This window comes from Tubulanus polymorphus, chromosome 3 (assembly GCF_964204645.1).
Source record: "Tubulanus polymorphus chromosome 3, tnTubPoly1.2, whole genome shotgun sequence".
In the NCBI taxonomy this organism is placed as follows: Eukaryota; Metazoa; Nemertea; class Palaeonemertea; order Tubulaniformes; family Tubulanidae; genus Tubulanus; species Tubulanus polymorphus.
The window spans coordinates 13,952,709-13,980,132 of NC_134027.1; the positions used below are offsets into that span (position 1 = coordinate 13,952,709).

General features: G+C 37.8%; 1 protein-coding gene across 2 annotated transcripts in view; it reads right to left on the minus strand.

Annotated features, from left to right (window-relative positions):
* The window catches only part of LOC141901338 (E3 ubiquitin-protein ligase MARCHF6-like), a 122,639-nt gene that overhangs the window by 87,604 nt on the left and 7,611 nt on the right, over nt 1-27,424 (minus strand). For both annotated transcript variants that reach the window (XM_074788522.1, XM_074788523.1), the window contains exons 3-6: nt 8,388-8,461; nt 8,162-8,305; nt 6,082-6,154; nt 2,493-2,658 (exon numbers count right to left, since the gene is read on the minus strand). In XM_074788522.1, coding sequence (XP_074644623.1) covers nt 2,493-2,658; nt 6,082-6,154; nt 8,162-8,305; nt 8,388-8,461 — 457 coding nt within the window. The remainder of the gene's footprint in view (nt 1-2,492; nt 2,659-6,081; nt 6,155-8,161; nt 8,306-8,387; nt 8,462-27,424) is intronic.

The window sequence follows — 27,424 nt, forward strand, 5'->3', positions numbered from 1 at the left end:
AAAAGTTCAAAAATGTGTAAAAAGTGTTTCTTTTGGCAAACAACAATAGCTGCCAGTCGGCCATCTTGATTCTAACAGGGCCCGTTTTTGGGCTGAAGATGTGTGTAGATACACGTGTAACCCAAATATCATGACATTTCATCGAAGCGTCATCAAAACTTCCCAAAATAACTGGATTCCGTCTACGGACGGACGGACGCTATTACAGATGGACGACGGACGAAAAGTAAATGCAATAGCACGCTGGGGCTTAAGTCCCAAGTAGGCCAAAAATGTACCTAGTATCAGTTCATTCAATGAAATATTCACCTAGATACAGCTTATATCTGTCACAGTGCGATACACAATAAAGCAGTCTTTTTCAACGTGCAGGCCTAGACTGGATGGACAATCATGACAAATCCATGGTGTCTCAGGAACATACCTTTTAGCAGTACGGATTCCTCGAGCTGAGTACACTCTCTGACCCCTCCTGTTTTTAGCATCCCTGACTGGGTGTTGTTTAGGAAAATGGCGGCCAGTAAGACAATGTACTAAGTCCTGGCGACAGCACACTTGTTGTGCTTTGGAGAATATGTACAGAGTGAGGCAACTATATTATGACCGTGACGATCCATCTTGCCAGTATCAATGAATCGAGCATCAGCATTTGTCGAGACCAGGCAGACCGATTTAGGTTTTCCATCTGATTTGTTCAGCATTGCACGATATTTGAGGGCAAGTACTTGGTTATTATACAGGCCCTTTTCTAGTTGCTCGGCAGCGGGAAAATTTGTACGATTTGTTTTCACTGTTCCAATGACTGTCGTGTCTCTGTCCATAAAATATTGCACCAATTGTGGTGAAGTATAATGGTTGTCTAGATATAAACATCTGCCATCATTGATGTAATTTTGCATCAAGTATATAGGTATCCTCTCCGTTATCAAATAGTTATCAGTTTCTCCATTGTTTTCCCACCAGATGATTGGGACCGCTATATATGATGAAGTCTACAGTGATCCCATACAATGTGCAGACTTCAAAAAACTTTAATCCAAAATGTTTTGTTCGAATAAATTGTTTGAAAGCCAATCTACCGTTGAATAAGGATTCACCGATCGACAAATCTTCACCTGGTTCATATACAGCTCGACAGCGGTCCCTCATGAGGTTCATAAAATGGTGCACCCTGTGCAATCGGTCTCTATCCTCAGCTTTGCCATCATAATTAAGATCTTGAATGATTTCAAAGTGTAAGAACTTCAAAAGAGAGAAGAATCGATCACGTCTCATCGTCTGGCTAAATATGGAGTTATGCATTAACTCATCAGTCGTCCAATATAAATGCAGCCTGGGCCTGTGTATTAGTGCCATGAGTAAAATGGGCCAAAAATGTAAGAATCTCCTCTCTATTTGTCGGGGTCCATGTTTTTCCTGCTGCGGATGGATGATTTCGCTTATATTCTTGATTTGCATCAATATACTCCGGGGCATACCTATTTGTCTCGTGCATTATGAAATCGATAATATCGTTTGTGAGGAATAGCCTGAAATAATCAATAGGAGGACCATTCACCCTGACTTTCATTCTCTCATTTCCGCTTAATACAGAATTTGGAGGAATTTAAGGATGTTTTTCATCAACCTTTACCCAGTTCCACAGATTGAAATCATGTCACTGTTGACGATTACGGGCATTCTGAATCCTGCCACCACAACCACGCCCACGGTTGGCCAGTCTTCCTAAAATACCTCCCAAATTTATGTTCACCAGTGGAGGACGAAAACAAGGTCTTCCTCTATGTCCTGGGCCTCTTAAATTTGGCCTAATCTGCCTATTGATATCAGGTGATGGAGACCGTAAGAGCGAATGTGTTTGCGAGCGAGACAATGATCTTGACTCTGAAGGATATCATATTGGAAGGGCCACTCTGCGACTGGTTGGATCCCTGGGTTCTTCTGACTGAGGTGATGTTGAAGGAGATCTTCTAGGCCCATATTGTTGGTTTCAGAATCATAGCTATGATGGGAGTCATTTTGAACTTCAAGCCCTCGGAAAGGGTCATCACTGTCAATTCTCATTTCGTCAATATCACCAGATGTGCCCCTTGGGCCATCTAAATCAAGGGAAGTTTCACTTTCACTATCACTACCTCAATAAGATTCTCCATCTCCCATGTCCATTTCAGAACCTTCTTCACATCGTCTATCACTTCACTGATATTTAGCTGTCGTTTTGAAGCCATTTTGCTTTTAGTTGTAGTGATGAATCCAATCAAATGATCATAAAACTATCAAAATTTGTTTAGACCGTCGCAAAATCTACCAGAGCACCATCTGTTAGACGTTTACTGTAAGCAGGACGTGTTCAAATGCAATCAGGTTCAAGTCCCGACATAAAAAACTTTACATCAACAGACGGGGAAGGGGGGCACATAAATTCTGTAGTTCTACTGGCTTCCTGGAAGTGGGTGTGTACTGAAAGGGTTAAGATCAATAATACAACTAACCTGAGGTTGAAAATTATTAGCTTGCTCATTAGGGTTTTCTTGTTCTAACCAATCAGGTCCACCTCCGTGTAATATCTGTTCTCTTAGCCAAACTAAACTGATGAATGCACACAGAGTACATGTGACAACAAAACATCCTTGAAAACAATCAGACAAAACATTGTCACTGAAAAAAGAAAAGAATAAGGATCAGTAACCAGAAACTTTCTCTAGACAGCTATCAATCAGTTAAAAACCTTAGGTCCCTAAATGGTTTCAAATGCTCAACAATCTAACAATTTCAATATTCAACGCCCCCTGGTGGCCATATACAAAATTCAATGACCTTGAAACTCACCACAATCATAGAACATGTCAGCAGCTACAATTTTGTAATTGATTGTGCTGACAAAATATGCCTAAGTACCAATATCATAAGAAAATACTAAGTTATTCTACTATTCAACGCACCCTGATGACCATATAGAATAACTAATGTCCTTAAAACTCACCACAATCATAGACGATGTCATGAGCTACAACTTTGCAATTGATTGTGGTAACACAATATGCATAGTTATAAATATAATATAGAAATACTGTATTATTATTGCATGATTCAACGCCCCCTGGTGGCTATATACAAATGCAATCATGACCTTGAAACTCACAAAAATCATAGAACATGTTATGAGCTACAACTTACCAATTGATTGTGGTAACAAAATATGTTTAGGTATCAATATAATGTGGAAAAACTTTTTCCCACCTACGAATGAGAACTGATGACACCAAGATGGCCGCCTCTCCAAGAACAGCGTTGTCGCCGCTGGCTCGGAATAGAGGGGGGCCGCTAATTCTTTTTCAAAGAAAGAATGTATTTTGTAGTCAAAATAAGACAACTACGAGACAAAGCCAAGCTAGGACTATAGAAACTGTCATACTTACTAAGTTCCAGATACTAAATTACATAGCCGAATCCATTATAATCCTCACAAACGAACAAACTAAAAGCGAACTTAGCATGGCACGAATGTCGAATGCATTGCTAGGCATCTCGCGACTATCCCATTATAACGTCAGAGGTGCCGAAATTCCGAGAAATTCCCGTATTCACGTCGGAAACAAAAAATATAGGTCAACACAAGTAACTTATAGAAAGCGAAAAATATTGCATCATCGCGAAAAATATTGCATCATACTTTTGGCAGATTACCAACCAACAGCCATAACATAGGTAAACCAAAAATCAACAAGACTGTCTTGGCTATTAGGACTTAAAGGTTAGTTGTTATCACTAGCTAAGTATGAATAAGCTTGGACCATTTTAACTAACTTGTACAACAAATTCTATGGTCACACCAAAATAAACATTGAACCATGCTCTTTATTTTCTGGGTTTGAAGTGAAGATAGGTGGCTGAATGAAACATATGTGATTAGATCAAAATCGACCTGCTTCTCGATATTTTTGAAAACACACAACAGTTTGATTGCCAGCAAGTTGTTGACGAACAGTGAGTCCATTGAGACTTGAATTGTATTAACTTCAACTTCTTTTTTAAATGTGCGGTCTGAGGGAAATTCAATGTCTGATAATATTTTAGGCAAAAGCAAAGGTAAAATAACGGCGTTAGTTATACAGGATGATCAAAACGTTTCAAATGCTTTTAATGAATTTTTTGTGTCAATTGGACCCCAATTGGCAGAATTACTAATTCACCCAAACATTTTACTGAGTATTTGAGTAACGTGAACAATCAAGAGTTTATTTTTGTATCCAACCACTAGTTAGGAAATAGAGAAACTAGCCAAAGCTATGAAATGCAAAAGCACATGTGGTTCTGATGGAATTAGTCATAAGGTTCTGAAATCAGTAATTGATTTGATTTCAGCTCCTCCGCGTCATATTTTCATTTGTAGCTTGTCAACTGGCATAGTACCAACTCCAAAACTGCTCTAGTTACTCCTTTATTCAAAAGTGGTGATCAACATGTATTCAGTAATTATAGACCAATCTCAGTTCTACAGTCAATATCTAAATTATCTGAGAAAATTGTTTATACAAGAATTATGGTATTTATGGAGAAATATAATTTGTTAACGAACTCCCAATTTCGTTTCAGAAAGGGATATTCTACTGAAATGGTTTTAACACTTATAACCATCCATATTTTTCAAAATCTAGAAACTGGAAATATACTATTGGAATTTAACTCGATCTAAGTAAGGCCTTTGATATGTTAAATCATCAAATTTAGCTTACATTGCATACATGTGCGTACAGAGGGGGGAGGGGACCTAATTGTGATGCGTTCGGTATGCACCATAAACAAATTGTAAGCATTCCCTCCCATTCCCTGTATACATCATACATTGTCTACTACCCCTATTGCACACAGTTGACTCATCCCAAGTGCTCACGACTTTTCATACAAACGTAATGAAAGAAGGTCTAATCAATAACAAGGTGCCCATGGGCACAGTTAGATTCAGCGCAGAAGTTAGTGAATTGAAGGAGTTTATCATATTCAAAACACTAGACCATATATTGGTTTAGTAAGGTGCTCTGTCAGCTTATACGTCTTGGCATGAAATGAAATGCATGTTATAAAAGTATTAGGTAATTAGATTTTAAATGGAAAACATTTGTTTATACAAGGAAGAGAAGGGTAAATAAGTATCCCATTTTAAGTAGGCCTAATAGATTTTGAAATGAAATTCATATAATCATTATAGATTATAAGCGTCCTTAAATAAGGTTTCGTTAAATCAAAAGCATCTCAGATGTCATATTTATATTTTTGTTGCTGAAACTGAAATCAAATCTAGCTGTATCGGGAGATGAATAAGTATTTTAAGTTCCATACAAACTCTGTCAGGATTTTCAGGATTCAAAGCCAAGACCTAAGGCTAATAAATTGATACCTTGTCACTCCACTCATTGCTGAAAAGTTGACACAGCCGGCCACCTATCTACCCCGTACAATACCGTTTTTAAACCATGATCAATAATATTTTACAATATCAGAATATTAGATCCGCCAGTTTACAAAATGAAATGATAAAGGTTATCACATTTTACAGCTTAACAAATTCTTTCTGTGTGGTCGGGTTAATCTATTTTTGCACTACAGTGCGCCAGTTTGACATGAACAATATGTAATTGTGAGCGATATCTATTCGCCAGACAGAAGCGACAGCCAACGTTCACTCGTACTATCATTCTATCGGCAAAGCAGATTAAACCACGCCGTACGAGAGAGTGCGTGTCTCTGCACAGACACGAATGCATAAATAATAATTAATCGAAAAATCGTTTAATCATGACAATTCATTTATTCATAATACATCGTAATCACTCGGGAATCATAACTACCAAAATGTATATTAGCCTTAGAATTATGGAACTATTTGTTCAGCGCATGCATACACGTGTGTGCTTCGCACGACAGGCAACATACACAACCGATTTCCAGGCATCGCCATAATAGCTCTCTCGTTCCTCGAGAGCTAAAAATGGGTAAGCAATAGATTGAGCTACACCACAAGTTCACTTAAAATAGGTATAATCTTTGTTGGGACAACCTGTAAGGTGGTACATAACTTACGTTGACAACATATCAAGAGGAAGTGTCAATAATGAACTGACTGAGCCTGTAAACAACGCACGATAAATGCGACCTGAAAGAGAGAAACACTTGGTATCACAATCAATGGACGATCACATGAAATTCTCTTATTTATTTGAACAAGAGCCTAGAGATAATCCTGAAATAAAATGAAGCAATTGTGAGTAAGTACACTGTTGAATGTAATTATGCGGAAGGCCCCACATAACCTGACCATCATTGTTTAAAAATAATTACTTGTAGCGGAGATGGAGTTAAACATTGCCAACAACACCACAATGTAGTAAACATGGAATACCGATAAGAGACTATTGAATACAACTCTTGAATACAATACCAAATAAGATTTAATGACTAAAGTAACTAGGGGTCCAGGGACGCCATGCCCACTTGGGAAGTGGTTTCAAATGCTCAACAATTTAACGATTTCAACATTCAACGCCCCCTGGTGACCATTTACAAAAACCAATGACCTTGAAACTCACCACAATCATAGAACATGTCAGCAGCTACGATTTTGTAATTGATTGTGATAACAAAATATGCCTCGTTACCAATTTAATATGGAAATACTAAGTCATTCTACTATTCAACGCCCCCTGGTGACCATATTCAAAACCCAATGACCTCGAAACTCACCACAATCATAGAACATGTCATGAACTACAAATTTGCAATTGATCATGGTAACAAAATATGCCTAGGTACCAATATAATAAGGAAATACTAAGTTATTCTACTATTCAACGCCCCCAGTTGACTATATAGAAAAACTTATGTCCTTCAAACTCGCAACAATCATAGATGATGTCATGAGCTACAACTTTCCAACTGATTGTGGTTACAAAATATGCATAGGTACGAATATAATAAAGAAATGCTAAGATGTTGTATTATTCAACGCCCCCTGGTGGCCATATACGAAATCCAATTACCTTGAAACTCACCACAATCATAGAACACGTTATGAGCTACAACTTTCTAATTGATTGTGGTAGCAAAATACGCTTAGGTATCAATATAATATGGAAAAACTTTTTCCCACTTACGAATGAGTACTGGTGACACCAAGATGGCCGCCAATTGCGTCATAATTGGCTGATGAAAAATACCTGTCTCAGGTATAAAACATCCCTTTCCAAAGAATACCCATCACAAATTGTAATGAGAAATGGCAAACCAGTAGGAAGCTACAGGACTCAGAATTCGGGCCAAAATTAACATTTTTGGGCACCAAAAAGGTCATAGTACGGCCATCTTGAGTCCGACCGACCCAATTTTTGATATGCTGATGGGCCCTGGAGGGATTCACATATAACCGAAAGATCAAGGTAATTGATCAACGCGTCTTCAAAATTTCCCTCAAAAAGTTCAAAAATGTGTAAAAAGTGCTGATTTTGGCGAACAACAATGGCTGCCAGTCGGCCATCTTGATTCTGACAGGGCCAGTTTTTGGGCTGAAGATGTGTCTAGGGTAGATACATGTGTAAGCCAAATATCAAGACGTTACCTTGAAGCACCTTCAAAACTTCCCAAAATAACTGGATTCCGTCTACGGACGGACGGACGGACAACGGACGGACGACGGACGAAAAGTGAACGCAATAGCCCGCTGGGACTAAAGTCCCAAGTGGGCTTAAAAGGGAAAAAAACTATATTTCCGTATTTCCGTAAAACCGTATTTCCGTTTTTACATATGTCACTTTTGAAAACATTGCGATGGTCATTCTCATAATAGTTGAGTCTTTACCACTGTTTGCAATTAATCATCTAGTGCTATATGCATCAGCATCTGGGAGACAAAAATAATTGCTGATTTTCCAGACATATGTGGCAGACATATATCAGGCGTCTTGGAGGACATACATGATCCAAAGTCTAGCTCTTCAGATTATTACAGCAATGTAGGCCAACGAACTGAAATATCATCTGGAATACAAAAACCAACAGACACGGACAAACGGATATATATGGGAACTGACAGACAAGGTGGACACTAGCCCCTAAGATTGGAAGATTCCTTGGTATATGGGTTATTAAAAATTGGATTACCACTTACATGCAGTTAAAGGAACGACACCAAGCCACGCAAAGGCTACTAAAGTGTAATGCAACCAGTATCGTACTGCGCGTCCAACGCTGACAAAGAGACCACTGAAAATATCCTTAATCGGCAGCCTTTTAGGCATGTCTGGTGAATAAACTGAAATTTACAGATGTATGTTAATGATGGTTTTTGCAACATGCAATGCATAGTATAGACCGGAGCACGAAATCTTACTTACTTGGAGTGAATGCAAACGGATGCTTACATAATTCACAATATTCCTTACGACTATATCTTAACCACTGAACCAAACTGAAATGAAAAGCAACTGAGAAGTGAATAATTAATAATGCATGGATGTGTTAGTTACAGGATAGTTTTAAGGCTGGCTTAGGTCGACAAACGACGCGATGCCGAACGACCCAACTGAGAATACCCACAATCGCAGCCCAGCTTATATCGACTGCGCTCCGATTCCACGCAACTGAGACTGACTAGTGGGATACGGAATCCGACCAGTTGCTTCCCTGCTTATGTCAGTTACGATTATTGGCAACTGATCTGGTTCAGATGGTCACGTCATAAGCATTTTGAGAATTAGTTTAATTAGGGTTTCTGCTGCTCCTGCAGAAACCCTATTGTAATTCTGGGGCCGGTTTCACAAAGCGTAATTAACCCTTAATTATGATTAAATCACTAATCATGATTAAATTATCATGATTAAATTAAGTTAGGTGTTTCACAAAACGTAATTATCTTTAATTATAATTAAGTTAATTACAAAATTTAATTCTCCTCTAGAGTGTAATTAAACCATTTAATCATGATTAGTATCCAGGGCTGCCAACCTTTCAAAATTCCATTTAGGGATGAATGGCAGATTAATTAGGAATATTGAAGGTTTCAATAGGAATATATCGAAACCGAAGAAATTGTGACTTTTCCAAGTAGGAATATTTTGCTTTCAATTAGGAATACCTTTCACGTGTAATATATGAAAGCTGGATATGAAAATATGGAATTATTAGCAAAATAAAAAATCAGCAAATTCTACAGAATGTATTTTTTCTTTATTATTTTATGAAAGATAAAAATCAACAGTGTTTATCAAAAATATACAATAGACTAAAAAATAAGAACATAAAACTGGCATAAATTGTCAAACGAATTACATAACACTATACAGCTGTCATGCGAATATATCCATTTCCAGCATCAATTCCACGATACTGTCCAAGAGAGACTCCACGTACAGAACTGAAAGATACAAACAGTAAAAAGTCTCTAAATCTACATGCTACTCGGTGGTGCTGCCATCTGCCAAATATGCGAACTAAAAGTTTACTTTGAGATGCACTGCTCAAAAGCATCTTAAATTATCTTTTTAAATCAAACTAACACAAGAGTGACAACATTAAGGTTCAAACTAGCAAAGCAATTGCTTACCGAAACATTTCAAAGAGTCCATACGTTGAAATCTAACCCGGATCTTCGAATGCTAATCGCGCTGCGAAAACGAGCTAATTACCGCAGTAAACCGATTCTTCTCCGAAACGATGCGGAGCAATTTGACAATAACAATCACATTTTGCCACATGTCATAATATTTTCACAAAAATGATTGAAAACAACGTATTTTAAAACGAATGAACTTTATTTTTATTCTTGAAACAAATTAAAAAGCTGCTCTCCTACTACGAAATAATCGTACGCCATGCGTAGATAAAATCAATAACACAGCTACTCTCATACACACACACGCACGCACGCACGCGCGCGCTAGTAAGCGCTGTTTATCGCCTGACCCACGTACACAGTATATAGCCACGCACTCATCCACCGCGGGCGTGCATATAAATTCCCCACCTATTCAATTCTGTTCTACCAAATCATCATATTGTGTTACAACGCGCTGGCGGGTGGAAAATCGGACATCGCCGAAAAAGAAAAAAAAGTCGGAATTTTGTATACCCGATCGTATCGTCGGAATTTCTTCACGCAAATCGGGAGGATTCCGAATAATTCGGGAGGGTTGGCAGCCCTGAGTATCTAGGAAGGTTTATCAAGATGGCTGCTGCGATTATTTATGAACGTTTATTTGTTGGTCAACAAAGGCAATTCAGACACAGATTCGAATTCATTAATTCACTTAACGATGAGGAACTGAGACAGCGTTATAGATTCGGGAGAAGGGGAATCGATTTTATCCACGATATAGTCAAAAACGATTTGGAAAGGCAAACAAGGCGATCACACGCAATTGATTCAAAAGTTCAACTATTGATAGCCCTTAGGTATTATGCCACTGGAGCTTTCATGAACGAGATCGGGGATTCCTTTGGCGTGTCCAAAGCCACAGTTTCCCGTTCAATAACTGATGTGACAGATGCCATCTGCCAACGGAGAAATGCATTTATACGATGGCCTACTACCGCTGAAGAAATAGCAGTAAACAAAGAGAAATTCCATGAAATTGCTGGGTTTCCTGGTGTCATTGGGGCTCTTGACGGGACCCATATTCGAATTCAGCGTCCTGCCATAGATGAACCTGTTTATATAAACAGAAAACGCTACCCGTCAATCAATGAACAAGCTATCAATGACAGCGCAGGTGAGTTATGTTTTATATTTGTTCCGATTGTACAATGTTATTTTTTCAAATCAACCTTTCATTTTACCTTTCATTATATAGGCCTCATAAGAAAATATTTTTAATAAGTCAAACCTTGAAAATCTAAATAAGCCCATTCTAATTATAGGCAAGTTTATAAATGTTGTTGCCGCCTGGCCAGGATCTACCCATGATTCTCACATATTCCGAACTTCGCAAATTGGACAGTAAGTTTATATAGGCTATAGGCAGGGAGTCGGTGTTAATTGGATCGCATGAATATACCAACAATGATTTTTGTATTAGGTACCTCGAAGAAAACCATAGAGGAATTGAGGTAGATGGTATACTTTTAGGTGATAGTGGCTATGCCTGCCGACCATACCTCTTGACACCTTTCCTCAACCCAGCTGGAGCACAACAAGAAAGGTAAGCAATGTGAAAACCGGTAGACCTTATGTTTCTTAAACAAAGAACGGTATTTCGATCTTATTTATAATTTTTTCTGTTTCTTTTTCAAGATACAATATAGCTCACAAACGCACACGATCCACAATAGAACGCGTATTTGGGGTGACAAAAAGGCAATTTCACCTCCTCCATGGAGAGATACGCCTTGAACCAGCTAAGGCGTGTAAGATGTTTGTCGCATGTGCCATACTCCACAATATAGCAATCATGTTGAATGAACCAGTTGTAGCCGCTGAACGAGAAGATCCTGATGACGCCGGTGATGTAGGCCAAATCTACAATGGACCAGATACTGGAAGGGCTTTCAGAGATCATTTTGTACAGACGCATTTCTAACACCACACTAATCAACATAATTTATTTTGTATAAACAGCTAATCATTTTAATAATATGACACAGTTAAACGAACGAATGATAACACTTTTCTGATATTTACAATGTTTTTCATTAAAGATTGATAACGTAAGACTGAGGCTGTTTATTCTTTTGAAACTTCTATCGTTGCTCCTGTTGACTTCTGCAGTGCGATAATTTCCAGTTGAAGTTTAGCATTCTCTAGTATGCGATTTTGCTTTTCTAGCTTCAAACATTCAACTTGCAGTTGTAGCCGCTCACAATCCAGCTTGATACGTTTCCTGTCCTCTATAAGGTTTCTACACTGCTCCCGCGTTACGTCTCCTGCAGATCTTTTGGGTGATGATCGAAATGAAGATGAAACCTTTGATGAGGATGGGACTGATGGGGCATTGGGTGGAGGCGAACTTATCATGTCGTCAGCCACGTCATTGAACGAATGTTCCTCAATGAGACTTGAATCTGAAAATAGAAATAGTCGATATTAAGAATATTTGACTAAAGATGTGTATGTTTTATATATCTCAGTGGAACAATAAAACTATATTCTCAATCCAATCCTTTTTATATTCCCGGGGATATGATTTCAAATGACTGAATCAATTATTTGTATTCATATAATAAGCATTTCATAGAACTTCTTTGCACTGTGATTTGAAGTTGTATGTAACAATCTGATTGATTAATTCAGCCCATTCACAGTCATGCTACTACTACTAGATTTTCAGTAACAATACAGTAAGGCACCGAGGAGGGTACACTGAGCAGTGCTTAAAGCTCTATGAGTTAAATGTTGGAATTAATTGTGATTACACTCGGGATTTAATTAATACACTCAAAACTTTGCAAAGGCAAACGCTTATGGTACGGATATAGTTCATAAAACTTCCGATTGAGGTGAGTTTGCAAAATTTCCCAGCTCAAAATTGTTTTAGACCAAGTGACAACTTGACACCCCTTCAAGTGCCAGTGGACCACACTGGCCTTGCACCCCTATTTAGGCTATAGGCTATCTAAATGGATCCATTTGTCTTGAAAGCTCATGGGGAAGCTGCCAGACGACAAAATCATACATGATGACGGTTTCTTAAACCACGAATCCCTTCAAAAAAGAATCAAATAGTTCATTTAAAATCAAATAAAGATTTTCGTACTTACACGTATCATCATTCTGCTGAGCATCATTCAGTAGTTCTATACCTACACCAGTTTCCAGTCCACCGCTTATACCACTGAAATTTGGCTTTTCGTGCATAAAATCGACGATCATTTGGCTCGTTTCATCCAAATTAGATGGCGGTGGTCCACCTCCAGTGACTGAAGTCTGTCGTTTCTGGTCACTTCTGGCTCTCTTGGCCTTCATCTGAAGATTGTTCCACAGAGTTTTCAGTTCACTCACAGTTCTTGACTCAATTCCGATTGAACATATTTTCTTTTGGATATTTATCCAACATTCATTTTTTCTTTTTGCTGTCAAATTACTACTCAATTGACCGAATAGGATATCATATTTCTCCCTCACCAATTCCACGAGCATATTCTTTTCAGTTGAATTGAAATTGGCTTTTCTTTTTTTAGGGAGCAAATCACGATCATTAGTACTTTCGGCCATTTTGAATATAGTATAACTAATTACATAATTAAGTTGCCTAATTATGTAATTAGTTAATTTTGTAATTAAACCCTTTCGTGAAACCAAATTTTAATTGTAATTAACTAATCATGATTAAGGAAATTTAATCATGATTTAGGTCCTAATTATAATTAAAGTTAATTATGCTTTGTGAAACCGGCCCCTGGTGATTATTAATCATGATTATTATCATTAGGGTTTTCTGACTAAGGTCGAAAACCCTTTGTAATTCTGTTGATTATAATTATTACTATTATTAGGGTTTCCTGACTTTCGTCAAAAACCCTCTTGAAGTCAGAAAACCCTCTTGTAATTCTGTTGATTATTATTATTAGTTATTTATTATTATATATAATATATGTTATTTATTTCCCGCCTATTTTCGTCAAATAAAATCCATCTTCATTCAGATTCGGCAACTGACAGCTTCTAAAAGAAATGTGTGCATTGGTACTGTAATAACGGTCTCTCTGAACCAACAGATTTTCTAAATGAACTGTCTATCCTAGGGTACTTCTAAAGTACGAAACTACGAAATTAAGAAATATGCAACGAAATTACGAAATATGAAACGAAATTACGAAATATGACACGAAATTACGAAATGCTAAAGTACGAAATGAAATACTATACGAAATGCTAAACTACGAAACGAAATGGTCATTTTTTCGCGGGTCCTGCTAAAGTATAAAATGAGCAGCGGATTCGTGGAGCTGGCTTAAACATGCGCACACGGTCTAGTCTGGCAGGGTTCCGTGCCGCGACTGAGTTTAGCGATGCCATCAGGGAGAATGATCTGCGCATGCTCATATACAACTGGAAGGTAGAGATTAATAAATTACGGGTTAAAGAACAAAGTGTGCCTTAAAAAATATCCTGCAGTGTTTAGGCTAAAAAATTGATACCTCGTTTCTCCTCTGCTGAGGAGCTTCAAAGTCTGGATTTTTTAGTTTGGAAAAGAAAATTCACAGCCGGAATTTTTTCAAATTGCTCGTCACTACACTGTTAAGCCGTAAAAAGATCGTCATGTAGTCCATGTGTAGGGCCTATCATTTCACTATGCTTTACCGCGTCTGAGTTCGTGGAAATGGCGCAGCGTATTCATTATTTGTTTTTGAGAACATCCTTCAAGTTTCTACTAATTGTAGGCGTTCTTAAAACCCTCCAGTTTAACCCTTTCAGTGCTGACTAATCATTATCCCATAGTGCTGGGGATAATGTGAAAATTTTGAAAAATTCCACCCTAGTGTGTTGAATAACGGGAATACCACTATAGTGCGTCTACACCGCGGCGCGGTGTATCGTTAGTTACTAGTATTTAACTATGCTTGACAGGTGCTGCCATCTTTCAGTAGATCTAAAAACTGATTACTAATTACATCAATACACCGCAGTGCGGTGTACTAGCAAAATCCACCACCGATTTATACACCGCACTGCGGTGTAGACGCACTGAAAGGGTTAAGAAAATAAATTCTTGAATATGGTACTTTCAAAAGATCATTTACATGCACCGCCGAGATTTTTACAGTCCCGTAGCGTTATAACGAGCTTTGACCATAGTATGGGCGTGTGTTTGAAATGTGACCATTTCGTTTCGTATTTCGGTTCGTATTTTAGCACTACTGGCAAAAAAATTTCCATTTCGTAATTTTGTAATTTCGTTTCGTATTTCGTAATTTCTTAATTTCGTAGTTTCGTAATTTCGCTCCATATTTCGTAATTTCGTTTCACATTTCGTAATTTCGTACTTTAGCAGGACCCGTCTATCCTATTTGAAACTTAAAGTATGTTACTAGGTTACTGTCAATAAAGAATTGAATTGAACCTGAATGCACGTGTACCGATAATTCGTCCAAAAGAGGAATGCTCCGAGAATATCAGGTCCAAGTCCAAGACTTCACAAGTCCGGCGTTCGCGAGTCCTACAGGTTTACGAGCATTCGTTTGTTGTAACTTCTTTTATATTGTTATTTTCTTGTTATAGCGGTTATTTTATTTAAGTATATTGCCGAGCTGTTCATGTAACCAAAGGTGTCAATAAACAATTTTTGATTTGATCAATTTTGAAAATCAAGGTTGCTGAGTCGCGGGTCTAGAATAACGTTCGACTACATTCAGACATTCAGCTTCAGAGAGAAAAGAAACGAGAGCCTACCGGAACACACAGTTGACAATAAGTGTTAGGTCTGTGCCGGTTGGTGTGTACTGGGACAAAAATATACCGGGTGGTCAGTTGGTTCGGTTGTGAAGTGTGGAAACTAAGTAAGCCTACCGCACTGGTAATTATTTGTCTATCTTGTTGATCTTGATCTTGGGCCTATTGTAGTAGCCAATACCATTTTAAGTACGAAGTTGTTACTGTACGTGACTGTACGGTAATCTCCACAGGTTAACCCTACGTGAGTTCCTTTAATCTACGTATGCATATGTGAGAAAGAATAGGGTTTGGGTTAGGTGAGGCTATAGGCCTATGTAAATTAACTTTCATCAACCTTGCAGTTGTGTTCTGTGGCTCAGTTGGTAAATCACTGGACTACTGTTGGATTTTTTCATTTGGTTTCGATTCCCAATATTGCAAGTCAGAGTGTCAACGTACATGCATACAGCTAACCTGTGGAAATCACCGTACAGTCACATACGGGTAACTCCAGCGTTTTAAGTATTAAGCGAGTACGATAAGCCTACCATGCCTACGTACTACAAACACAACTTTTTCCCTCTCGTCGGCCCTACACTGATGTTACTATCACTGGTGCCATTATCACATGGATAGGATTTGGTCAGGACTAGCCTAAAATCTTATTCAGTCTATTGCAATATTCACTCGATATTGTCAAAACAATACAGTGAAGAATTCACACGAAGAAAGGCTAATTGATTTGAGCCCTGCGATTAAATTTTGCTAAGGCCTTGTCTGACCTGCTGACATTTATATTCAAGCCTAGATCCAAAACCTTCGCGTGGTCATGGCTTGTATTATACCACGGCTTGTATACCGATTTCTAGTCCTTGACTGATAATTGTACAGTACAGCTGTATGCATTATAACAATGGGAATAGCTAGGGCCTATTGATTGGGCTTATTATTTCCTGCTTTAGAATATTGAAATTAAAGCCTAACGTTCATTCAAACATCCAACATCGGATGTTAAGTTTGAAAACTGTATACATGTATTGTTTACAATATAGGTTTTCATGTTCTATGAATATTTTGCAGTTCAAATTGGTTTATGCGGATTCCATTGTCAAACACATGAAATCAAATGGTTAAGGGCAGTCAACACCAAGAACTCTCTGCGACCGATGTTGCATCATATTATAGAAGATCTGATTCTTTCAACTCAAGCAAAGTGATTCAAAACGATCGACATAACACTGGAATAGGTTTGCAGTGACTAACAGTTCATTTCATTTAGTCCTATGTACTTTTTAGCCAATTTGGATTTGATTGTAATTGAAACTCTGGAACTGTTATCGAGAGACACGTGAGACAAGTGGAAAGTGTAACCGGCTGGTTGTTGTATCGGCAGGCTGGCTGGGGAACTAGCATTTACACCAGCTGGGGAACTAGCATTTACACCAGCGGTACAGGATTGTATCCATCAGGAACAACAAGGCAGTTAAACCTTATATGATTTAACTACAGGTTTATATACAACATAAGTTACAAAATTACAAGTGCTAAATTCTAAGCTAATTACAAAATAAGTATTTAATTACAAGCTATTCGAATACATTTAGGATAAAGGATGAGCCGTTTTGAAATAATTGTTGATTAAAAGAGGGTTGTTGCGCTTTAATAAACAGGGCCTCCCTAATTTTACAGTCAAGATCAGATGAACCTTTGTCTAGAATTTTGAATTTGTTGTCACTGAATTCCTGATCACAAGTGTGACAAATTGCGAGATGTTGTCCAATCGCAGAACTCTTTGATCTGTGTTCTTTAATCCTGATGGCCAAATGTCGTTTAGTTTTCCCAATATAGGAAGTGTTTATATCACATAAACAATTAAATTTATATATGACTTCAGCGATTTAGGGGTAGCAAATTTCAAAGAGAGAATTTTTTCTCTTTATATATACACCCTGTATGATGGTTCCATTTAATTTTTAGGTTTTTAACGTAACTCTACTTCACTAACCAGACGTCTTTCTCTATCTGTGATTATGTTAATTACTGTGTCATTCTCCTTATCATTTCGATCTTTTTGATTTCCCTGGTTATTATCACCATTGTTCGTAATGCGATCAAAAAACTTACTTTTGCACGGTTTCTTACGTTTTTTGCCTGATGCAGCATAATTTTCATGAAAGTGTCGAATGAGTTTATTTGGGATACATTTTCCTAATTCCCAAGAATTTTCACGATTTAAATTTGACATCCATTTTACGCAACATTTACATAAACCATTTTCTAGTTTGTATTGTAGAATTTTATGAATATCTGATTCATTGAAAGTTTCAGTAACAACCGGTCTATCTTTGTTATCGTCTGCCGAAATTCGCATGTCAGTTGGAGTGTCAGCATGATTGCTAGGTTATATTTAAGCGCCCATGAATCTCGTCGAATAATTCAGGGTTTTCCTCAGCTGTTGAACCATCCCATGCGACCTCTTCATAATTTGGACGCGATGAGCGATCTTTGTATAGCTTCAGACGATTCCCATTGACATATACGATGGGAGTAAAACGTTATCAGAGATTCTTTGTAATTGATAAGCCCCTTTGCTAGCTATTGACTGAATGAAATAGATACCTACGTATTTTTTACACAGTTGTGGTGATTTTCCTTTCTTAACTTTCATGACTTTTAGCCTAACGCAATCAGTAATCTGAAACTGAGGTTTTGATGCCTTTTTATCGAACTGACTTTTTTACTTATTTTGAGCTCTTAATATTCTCGTTAGCGATATCTCGTGATATGACTAGCTGCCTTAATATATGTGATAAGTATGCCTTATGATCAGTAGCTAACGAATGGCGTAGAATTAAAGCCTTGTCTATTGGTAGATGCATTTCTTGACCAAATAACATGTGGTAAGGGCTAAAACCTAATCCTTCAGTTGAGGGAACATGCCAATAACTCAACATTACACTTGGCATTAGTGTATCCCAATTAGTCTGGTCGTGGTTACAGTACGACCTAAGTGACTGCCAAATGTACTGGTTAGTTCTCTCGCAAATGGAGTTTGATTGAGGATGGTACGGAGCGGTGAAATGTTGTTTCACGTGAAACAATTCACAGAGAGCTCCAACTAACTTAGACATAAATGTTTTACCGCGATCAGAGACTAAAGAATGAGGCGCACCATACCGCGAAAATATCTCCTTAAAGAGAGCCTTTGCTACCTCTATTGTTTCCTGAGTTTTGAGAGGAAAAGCCTCGGGCCATTTACTTCAGCTTTTTACCACGAGTAGGATATGCTCATTACCATCAGGAGTCTCCGGAAGATTGCAAAGGAAGTCAATGTGCCATCTGGAGAATAAGCCTTCAATTGGTAATGGTTGTAAGAATGTTTGATGACTGGGTGTTGGATGACTATGATAATTCCGTTTGACCTGTTGGCAATTCTCACAAGTAGAAACATATTTCCCGCAATCTTCATACATGGAATCCCAATGATATTTATTACGTAAAACAACATACAGTTGATCTCGACCCTGGTGGCGACCTCCCACTAATAAATCGTGGTAAGATTTCAATAATTCCGACGGTAATGACCTAGGAACTTCAAGAACTGGGATGACCTTCTCGGCTTTAGGAATACCAGTAACTCTAGGCGTATACAAATAATGTAGCGTGCCATCGATAATACCATATTGGTCGGCCCTCCAACTGAGCTTCTGAAACAGTTTTTCATCGTTGACAGCATATGATGGATCTAACTTATGTTCCAACATGTGACATACTTCTGGGCAATTCCTCTGTAAGTGACTAGCAGGTTTAATCAGTTCAATCCCCTTATAAGTATCAGGAGTCACCACAGGGCTAGTGTAATCAAACACGACTTCATAAGACTGACATCCATTTGTCATTGCTGTGAAAACAGTTTCTTGTGAAGGATCATCAGGTCTAGGAGGAGGAGGTTTATCATAATCTTGTCTGCTTAAACCGTCGCAATTACCATTTTTCTTACCCGGTCCGTGTTCAACAGAAAAATGATACGCTTGAAGAGCCAATTCCCAACGTCCTGTAAGTTTATTTAGTCAGTTTTTATGAATATACGTTAAACTTTTGCTGTCAGTATACACAGTGAATTCATTTCCAATAAGGTAGGGATGAAAATTCTGAATTCCTTCAATCAAAGCTAAACCTTCCTTATCACTAATATGCCATTTCTTTTCGTTTGCACATAACGCGCGACCACCATATCCGATAACATGTTCTAAATTATTCTTTTTCTGAGACAAAACGTAACCAATAGCATGGTCTGAAGAGTCAACTGAAAGATAAAAATTAGAAGTGAAATCAGGGAATATCAAAATTGGATCACTAGTTAAACTCTGTTTAAGCGTATCAAAAGCTTTCTGACAATCAGGAGTCCATTTGAATTTCACATCCTTACAGTTCAAAGCATTCAAGGGAGAAAATATCGATGCATAATTTTTCAATGAACTTCCTTTAAAAATTTGTTAATCCTAGAAAACTTAGTAATTGTTTGACATTGGACGGAACCGGAAAGCTGTTAACCTTTTTGATGTTCCTTTTACAAGTACGAAGACCCTCAGCCGATAATGTATAACCCAGATATTCAATGTCTGGGACTGCAAATTCACACTTAGTCAGTTTTGCAGATGGACCGGCTTGTTTTAGCTTATCAAAAACATTCGATAAATGAACTAGGTGACTGTCAAAATCTTGAGAGAATATGATTAGATCATCAATGAAACACAATACATATTGCCAATTCAAATGACCTAAACATTTTGACATAAGCATCTGAAAAGCCATAGGACCATTCTTAATTCCCATCGGCATTCTTTTGAAGCACATTTTGCCTCGCGTCGTTTGAAAAGCTGTTTTATGACGCAATTCTTCATGTAACGGTATTTGGTGAAATCCTGAATTAAGATCTAATTTACTAAATATCATGGGTTTAGCATCAGCTATAGTCTCAAATACATCATCAAAATGAGGTAGTGGAAATGATTGCGTAACGGTCTTCCAATTCAGTTTTCTAAAATCAAGAGTAAACCTATATGTATTGTCTGGTTTTCGGACCAAAACCACAGGATTATTGAAAACAGAATCAGTTGGTTCAATAAGATCGACATCTAACAGTTCATTAACCAAGTCGTTTTCTACCTATCTCAAGTGTAAGTAATTTTTTGTTTTCCTCCAAAAAATCCAGTCCTAGAATAACATCTGTGAGTATAAATAAAATAAAACTTGTGCATTAATATATGAGATTGAATGCAAATGGGTACCTCAATTCTACTAATCACTGAATGTGCTTCCCCATAAACTTCTCTAATAATGTTTATATCCGAATGACTATATATGGGATTTTTTATACATCTGAGCTAGCAATACATGAAATTGATGCACCTGTATCAACTAATGCTCGTTGGGAGTGTTTGTTAATATTAATGTTTATAATATTCCGATTCAATCCTGAAACTAAGCTTATATTGACTGCGTTGATATCAGGTACCTGTAATCGAGATGCTTCTTTATGACAAACATCCTTACTACAATGTATGCGCTATGACAAGTTGTTGACATCAGGGCACACAAACTAACACCTAGTGACATATTTGAGAGACATTAATTAATTATTGATGAGCACTGACTAGAGCTAATTACTATGAAAACATATTGAGTAATGTCACATGTTGATTACGATTAAAGCACATATTAATACTATGTTCATAAGTTATTTACATTATTAATATTAGTATTATTGTTAAGCATTTCCATGTAGTAAGAGATATGAAATATTATGAACCGTTCCTAATGAAATTGTCAATATATATATATGATTATGAAATATGTGACTTATATCAGGGTGACAGACATGATACGTCAACTGTTCGTCGCAGAATCAGCCAGAATTCGGGTATCCTTCGCAAATCATTCAACATTACAGTTAACGTATCATCGCATCATCCGTACAAAACGACAACATGTGACTCTTTCGTGAATGACTGAGAATCCGGCCGTTACTATCCAGCGTTTGCACATTTCTGCGTGGTGAATCTCAATCACCCTGACTGTAAAAATGGTGTGCTTTGGTTCGCGGTCAACATACACAACACGATACCAACACGCTTGTAATAGCTCTCTTGTTCCTTGAGAGCTAAAATTGGTCTTCTAAGATATCTATTATACTTTCTTCCGCTCCTCTATGATATTATATAACTGAGTAATTATTACATTTGATTGCTTAATTACAGGTGGAAAGAGGTCAGATGGCATGATAATCGACCGAGGCCCAACTAATTGGCGAGGGTAGACAAAGCGTTGATGTCAAAAGGTGCCGCCAAAATGCTTGTATCATCAGGGGTAGGAAATTATCTGAAGACAAATGAAAACTTCACCTTGTTGATCGTCTGGGCCCAGTTCCACAGATCCAAGTTAAGATTTGGCTCCGAGTTAACTCATTGAAAATGAATCAACTCTAACTCAGAATTAACTCTACCTCACAACTGTGGAACTGGGTTCAGTTTATTTTGCTGTAATTATTTCGTCTGGATAAATCGACATATCGTTCATTTCAAAATCTATGTTCAGTAGATTTCTTTCAATAAAATAAAAATCTATTTGACTAAATTTCATGTATTCAAGATTGAATCTGAATTGATCTTAAAACCAGATTAAGGATTCAGAAATTCAGAGAATCCTAGACTCATGTGATTAAGTTTTGTGAAATCAGTTAAGGTCTTTCTATCGAATCAAGCCGAGGACTCAGGTGGCTAAAATTCAATTCCTCAATGTCCCTCTAATGCGAGTACGATGGAGTTTATACAGTGAACGGGAGCCCGATGGGGCTTGACGCGGCAGCTTCACAAACTATAAACGACCTGTCCTTCAATCAATTTCATATTTCAAATATGCTAGAAGGGCATTATCTAGGAACGGATCGACGGATCCATGGATATTGAAAAGGGCAAGTTTAGTATAGACCATGCAGACAAAACAAGGGTTTAAAAATGTGAATTTCAGTGCAATTTCATACAATTTCTAGGTACTGAGACGTCCTAATAGTTGCTGGTGGAAAAAGTGCCCTGAAAGATATTGCCGTTGTATTTTCCGAACGGCACAGGGAGTAATATTACGACAGGAGCACGTGTTTGGTGTGTTCCCATCTGAATCTGCCACCGAGGTCTTTTTCCATGACTTTTTTGCAGAAATTTCGTTTGGAAAGATAGGAATTACCTTAAAGAGTGGTGGAAACACATATTCAGGGGGTCCGTGCATTATTATTTAAGAAAGTAAACTTTAATAGTTAAACCAAGTAAACTTTATGAAAATCTGTCCAATGAAACGATCTCTGCATTATCCACCCCTTATACAAATTTTATAATCACACGCAACTGCTCGACTCATCATGAATATAAAAGTGGTAGTGGGTTTTCCCCAATGACTCAAATAGACATGCTCCGTACTGGTAGAGCATAAACCGTTCATGGTGAATGACTTCGTTTACTTATAACATACACTGTGTATGGAATTAAAATGGAAATTTGTTAGACAATTTATTGTTATACATTGAACAATTATCAAGATTCATTGCCTCTTTTTTCAACATATTTCAACATATTGTTTATTTAGCCAATCAGCGGGAATTAAAAAAATATCTAGCCCGGGCGCGCTTGGTGGCGGAGGCTTTCTCTAACACACTTCACAGAGGTTCAAACGCGCAGAAAATAGGCCTCTGAAATATTTCCTCAATCAATGATTTTTTTCACTTTCACATGTGGAACCTGGGCAATTTTAACTTCAATCATCAGGCCCGGGCCTACCCAACCAACGTTTGCCTCCGATGTGTCTGTTAGATGCGCGTTATTTGATCACAAGTGCACATTAACATTTACACGTTTGACATGTGCATGTTACAGGATAAAAACCACTCGCAGTGAAAAGACTGCAATTTTTGCTAATTTTGAGAATTGCATAAACGCGGCTCATTAATCGAGCTTATCGACTTGGGGCAAAATTTTTGTCGGAAGATTTAAAGGACCACTAGTTAAAGATGATAATGCGTGTTTGAAAGTTAATTTCTCTCAGCTGTTTAAACAGCAGCTTAGCGAAATTTTGCTGATAGCGTTTTACTTTCGTGCAAAGCCAGTGCAATAGACAGCCCCAGCCGCTAAAAACGTTGGGCTGCGTTAGTGTAATTTGGAAAAGTCAGCAATATAATGACCGCCCTGCCCCGCTGCGACTGAGACGTAAGCAAGTTAAACTGTATTGCTTTGATGCTTTGACAAACTGACTCCTAAGCAAGATGACCTTCCAAATCAAATGTAAATTAAGAAAGAAAACAACAAAATTAATTGTTTATTACAATACTTCAATTTCAAAATAAGGATAGGAAAACTATATTGATAATATGCCTATATCTCGTGTTTCAGAAACAAAATTCTTAGGGTTCCAAATTGATGACCAGTTAAACTGGAAGTCACACATTAATCTTATTTCCATTAAACTGGCTAGATTCATTGGTATCATCAGCAAACATAGTTAATTAGGGTTTTCTAACTTTTGTCGAAAACTCTCTTATAATTCTGTTGATTATTATTGTTATTTACATATTTTCCACTTTTTTCATAACATAAAATTCATCTTCTCTCGCATTCGACAACTAACAGCTACTTAGCGGAATGTAGAATTCTGATAGAAATATCAAGCTCCGAATCTGCACGTGGATTCTATGTATATACCGTACATCATTTTTTAAACTTAAAATTGCTTACGGTCAGGCAACACCGGTGGAAATCCACTTTTGGCGATCGACAATCGGCATTCCCGCACAACCGAGAAAAAAACGTATCTGGAATAGCAATTGATTCACGAAAAACGTACTCGGACTAAATACGGAATGCCAGTTATTAAGAATGGTACGAACGCACGCGACTGTGACAAACGCTAGATACATGCATTTCAAATAGCTTTAGTTCGTTGTTTTGTTCGCGGAATATTACAAACATTCAATAGGTTTTATCTATTTATTGTACGTATTTTTATATTGAATTGATTTGGTCCGCTCGATTAGGCCGTAGATGTTCCACATTTGTGGTCTTCAGCTTACTGATTAGCGTCAGAAAATGTCAGCTTCGTGTTACCTTGTCGTCGCCTATATTAACAGGCCTTAAGTCAGTTGAAGATATCTACCCACTGCAGCGATAAAGACTGATGGTACCCTTCGTGATTTTGTTTTTATGATAGTTATTGGTCGTCAAATTCATTGAATGGACGTCAAATTCATTGAATTGATTTGAAATGAAGTTTCCATTTCTTCGTGACTCGCTGGACCGACTTGTCACTCATTGGCCTTGTTCCCTCTTGCATAGTTAACGCTACTAATTCGGATTGGTCATTTCACAGAGATGCCATTCTGAATCTGTCGATTCCCAACAGCGCCTTAACTGTTTTTGAATGCCTACCCCACCCTGAATTCTGTTCCCACACAAATTAGACTAATAAAATACACGTAGATTCAAATACTATAGCCAAATTATGCTGTCATTGTAAAATTTATTCACTAACTTGAGCACTGTACCCTAAATTAAAGCATGCTCGCTTGCAGGAGTTTAATCGCCTCCTGCCGAAGCTCACACCAACACAAACCCTGATGCAGACCTTATTGCTGTATAACTCCGGTCTAAGATTTCCTGGGTGGACAGGTTGCCACTATAGCCTATATCTAGTGAATCGGATGTTTAGTATTAATAGAGCAAACCTGCCAGCGAAAAACAACGCATCTGATGTGATTGGCTTAATACATAGACTGGTGGATACTCGGCGGCAAACTGTCCATTAAAGAAATCTTGGGAAGTGTAATAATAGACTATAAAGGGTCTGCGGCCAGGCTTTGTTTAGCCATGAGCTTCAGCAGGAGGCAATAAAACCTTGGCAAGCGAGGATGTTCCAAGACAATTCAAATTTAAATCAAAAATACCCTTATTGCTCCTTAATGACTTAAAACATTGTTGAACAATAAAAAATGAACTATAAATGATAAATATGAAAAATATTAGTAAACAGTACACATGACATTGAATCAAACATGAATTTATGTATTTACAGTGCAAAACAGCTCTAACTCAATTATCTAGGATATGATTTGAGCCAAGAATCAAGTATTTGGAAGTAATTGGACATGATAATTGAATTTCTGATACCCTATTTAGAATTACAAAGTATTTCCTGTTCCTGTCATTTGCGCAGTACCACAAATCAAGCCTGTGTTCTTCGACGGATTCAATATGGTGTATCTATGGGCAACAATCCCCGCCAAAAAGATGTTTTGTTTCACGTAGCGAAAAAGGAAATTCCATGCCTCAAAGACATTTTCGTACCACAGCTCATGCGCCCAATGTCAGTAGAGGGCGCCACGTATGTTTAAATCATGTTGTCCTGGTGACCCAGAAATAATTCTTTCAGCGTTACCATTTTAGCTGTTTCGCCCGCAGTTTCGGCGTTTCAACTAGCAGTTTGTGCGATCTTCTTAAAATGACGGATATTTGGGAAACCCGGAAATAGTTTGCCTTTTAACTGCTGGGAGATCGTTGTTTTCTATTGGCCACAGCAGATCTCACAGTACACGCATAGCGGAAGTTAACAAACACACGTGTCTGCTGTGGTGGATTGAAAACATTAGGTGGTGTCGATTTTCTATCCACCAGAGCAGGATCGTTCAATGTTGTGATGGATAGAAATTATTTCAAAAGTATTTTTTGTGCGTATTAGCAGGCAAACTCATTTCTTTCCTTTTGAAGGATTTTAAGCCGTCTGTTCGTTCGTCCATGGGTAGACGGAATTCAGTTATTATGGGAAGTTTTAAAGACGCTTGAATGTAATGTCTTGATATTTGGGTTACACAAGTAGGCCTATCTACCCTACACACATCTAACTAAACAGTCTTTTTGGCTGGGATTGTCACCCATATGATTGTGCGACAAAACAATGTTCAGCCAATGTTCAGTACATCCTCAGGCAGGGATGCCAACCTTATGGCATCAAGACTCACCACGGTACGAAACCCTGCCACACAAGACCAAATGCGCAGCTTACATGATGGCATTATTAGCCATGAAGTCATGAATCCATTTATAGTTTTTCCATGAAATCTACCTCAGCGATTATACAATGAGCAATCTGATTGGTACCGCTAGTTTTCGTGCTGCAAAGCTGCGCATGTAACTGTGCATCCAGTCTTTTTACGTGGTAGCCCTTATGGATCCACATATCCAGCGTATTGGTGACCCAGATCTCGCTTCTTGGAAATAGTCATGTTATGGACTAATGTGGTCAGTAGCCCTTAACAAGACGCATGTATTAATGTGTGGTTTAACTATGTAACTGATATGATTACCCAGTAGCACCACCTATAAAATGCTGGATAGCGTATTTTCATCTAAATCGACAACTAAGCGAACCCGGCACATGATTATTTCCTATTTTAACGACTAGGAGGCTTAAATTTTGAAAACTCATTTCAGCATCCGTTTTTTGCATGTGATGCGGTTTGCTTATTATGAAAATCACAAAACTTGGTATACGTACATAGACATGTGTGTAATATACCAACCTACATGATTAGTTCATACAACTGCCACCAGGGGACTGTGAAAACAACGAAAAGTGAATTTTATATTGCTTTACCTGGGTCCCTATTGCATGCGTGAATGGTTAAGTAAACGTCCACTTTCACTTCTCAGGTCAATCAAAACAAACTATGGTTATTTCATGAAACAATAGCGACAGCAGGTATAAAATATATTCTCACAAGCTGAGCATTTGGAATTCCCAAGCTCGCCATTTTGTGACTTTCCCATAATTACGTCAGTAGCACCAGAATTCCCAGAAATTCCTGTAGGCCTATGTACCAAAATACAGCCAATCACATTCGCTTGTAGAGACGACACCCCCAATAAAGGTCATTGCAATTTTGTATGCCAAAGCTATGAATTTTCCCGCAAAAAAACCAGTTTTTTTCATGTCATTGACGCAGGTTTTACATGTCATCAATTATATGTT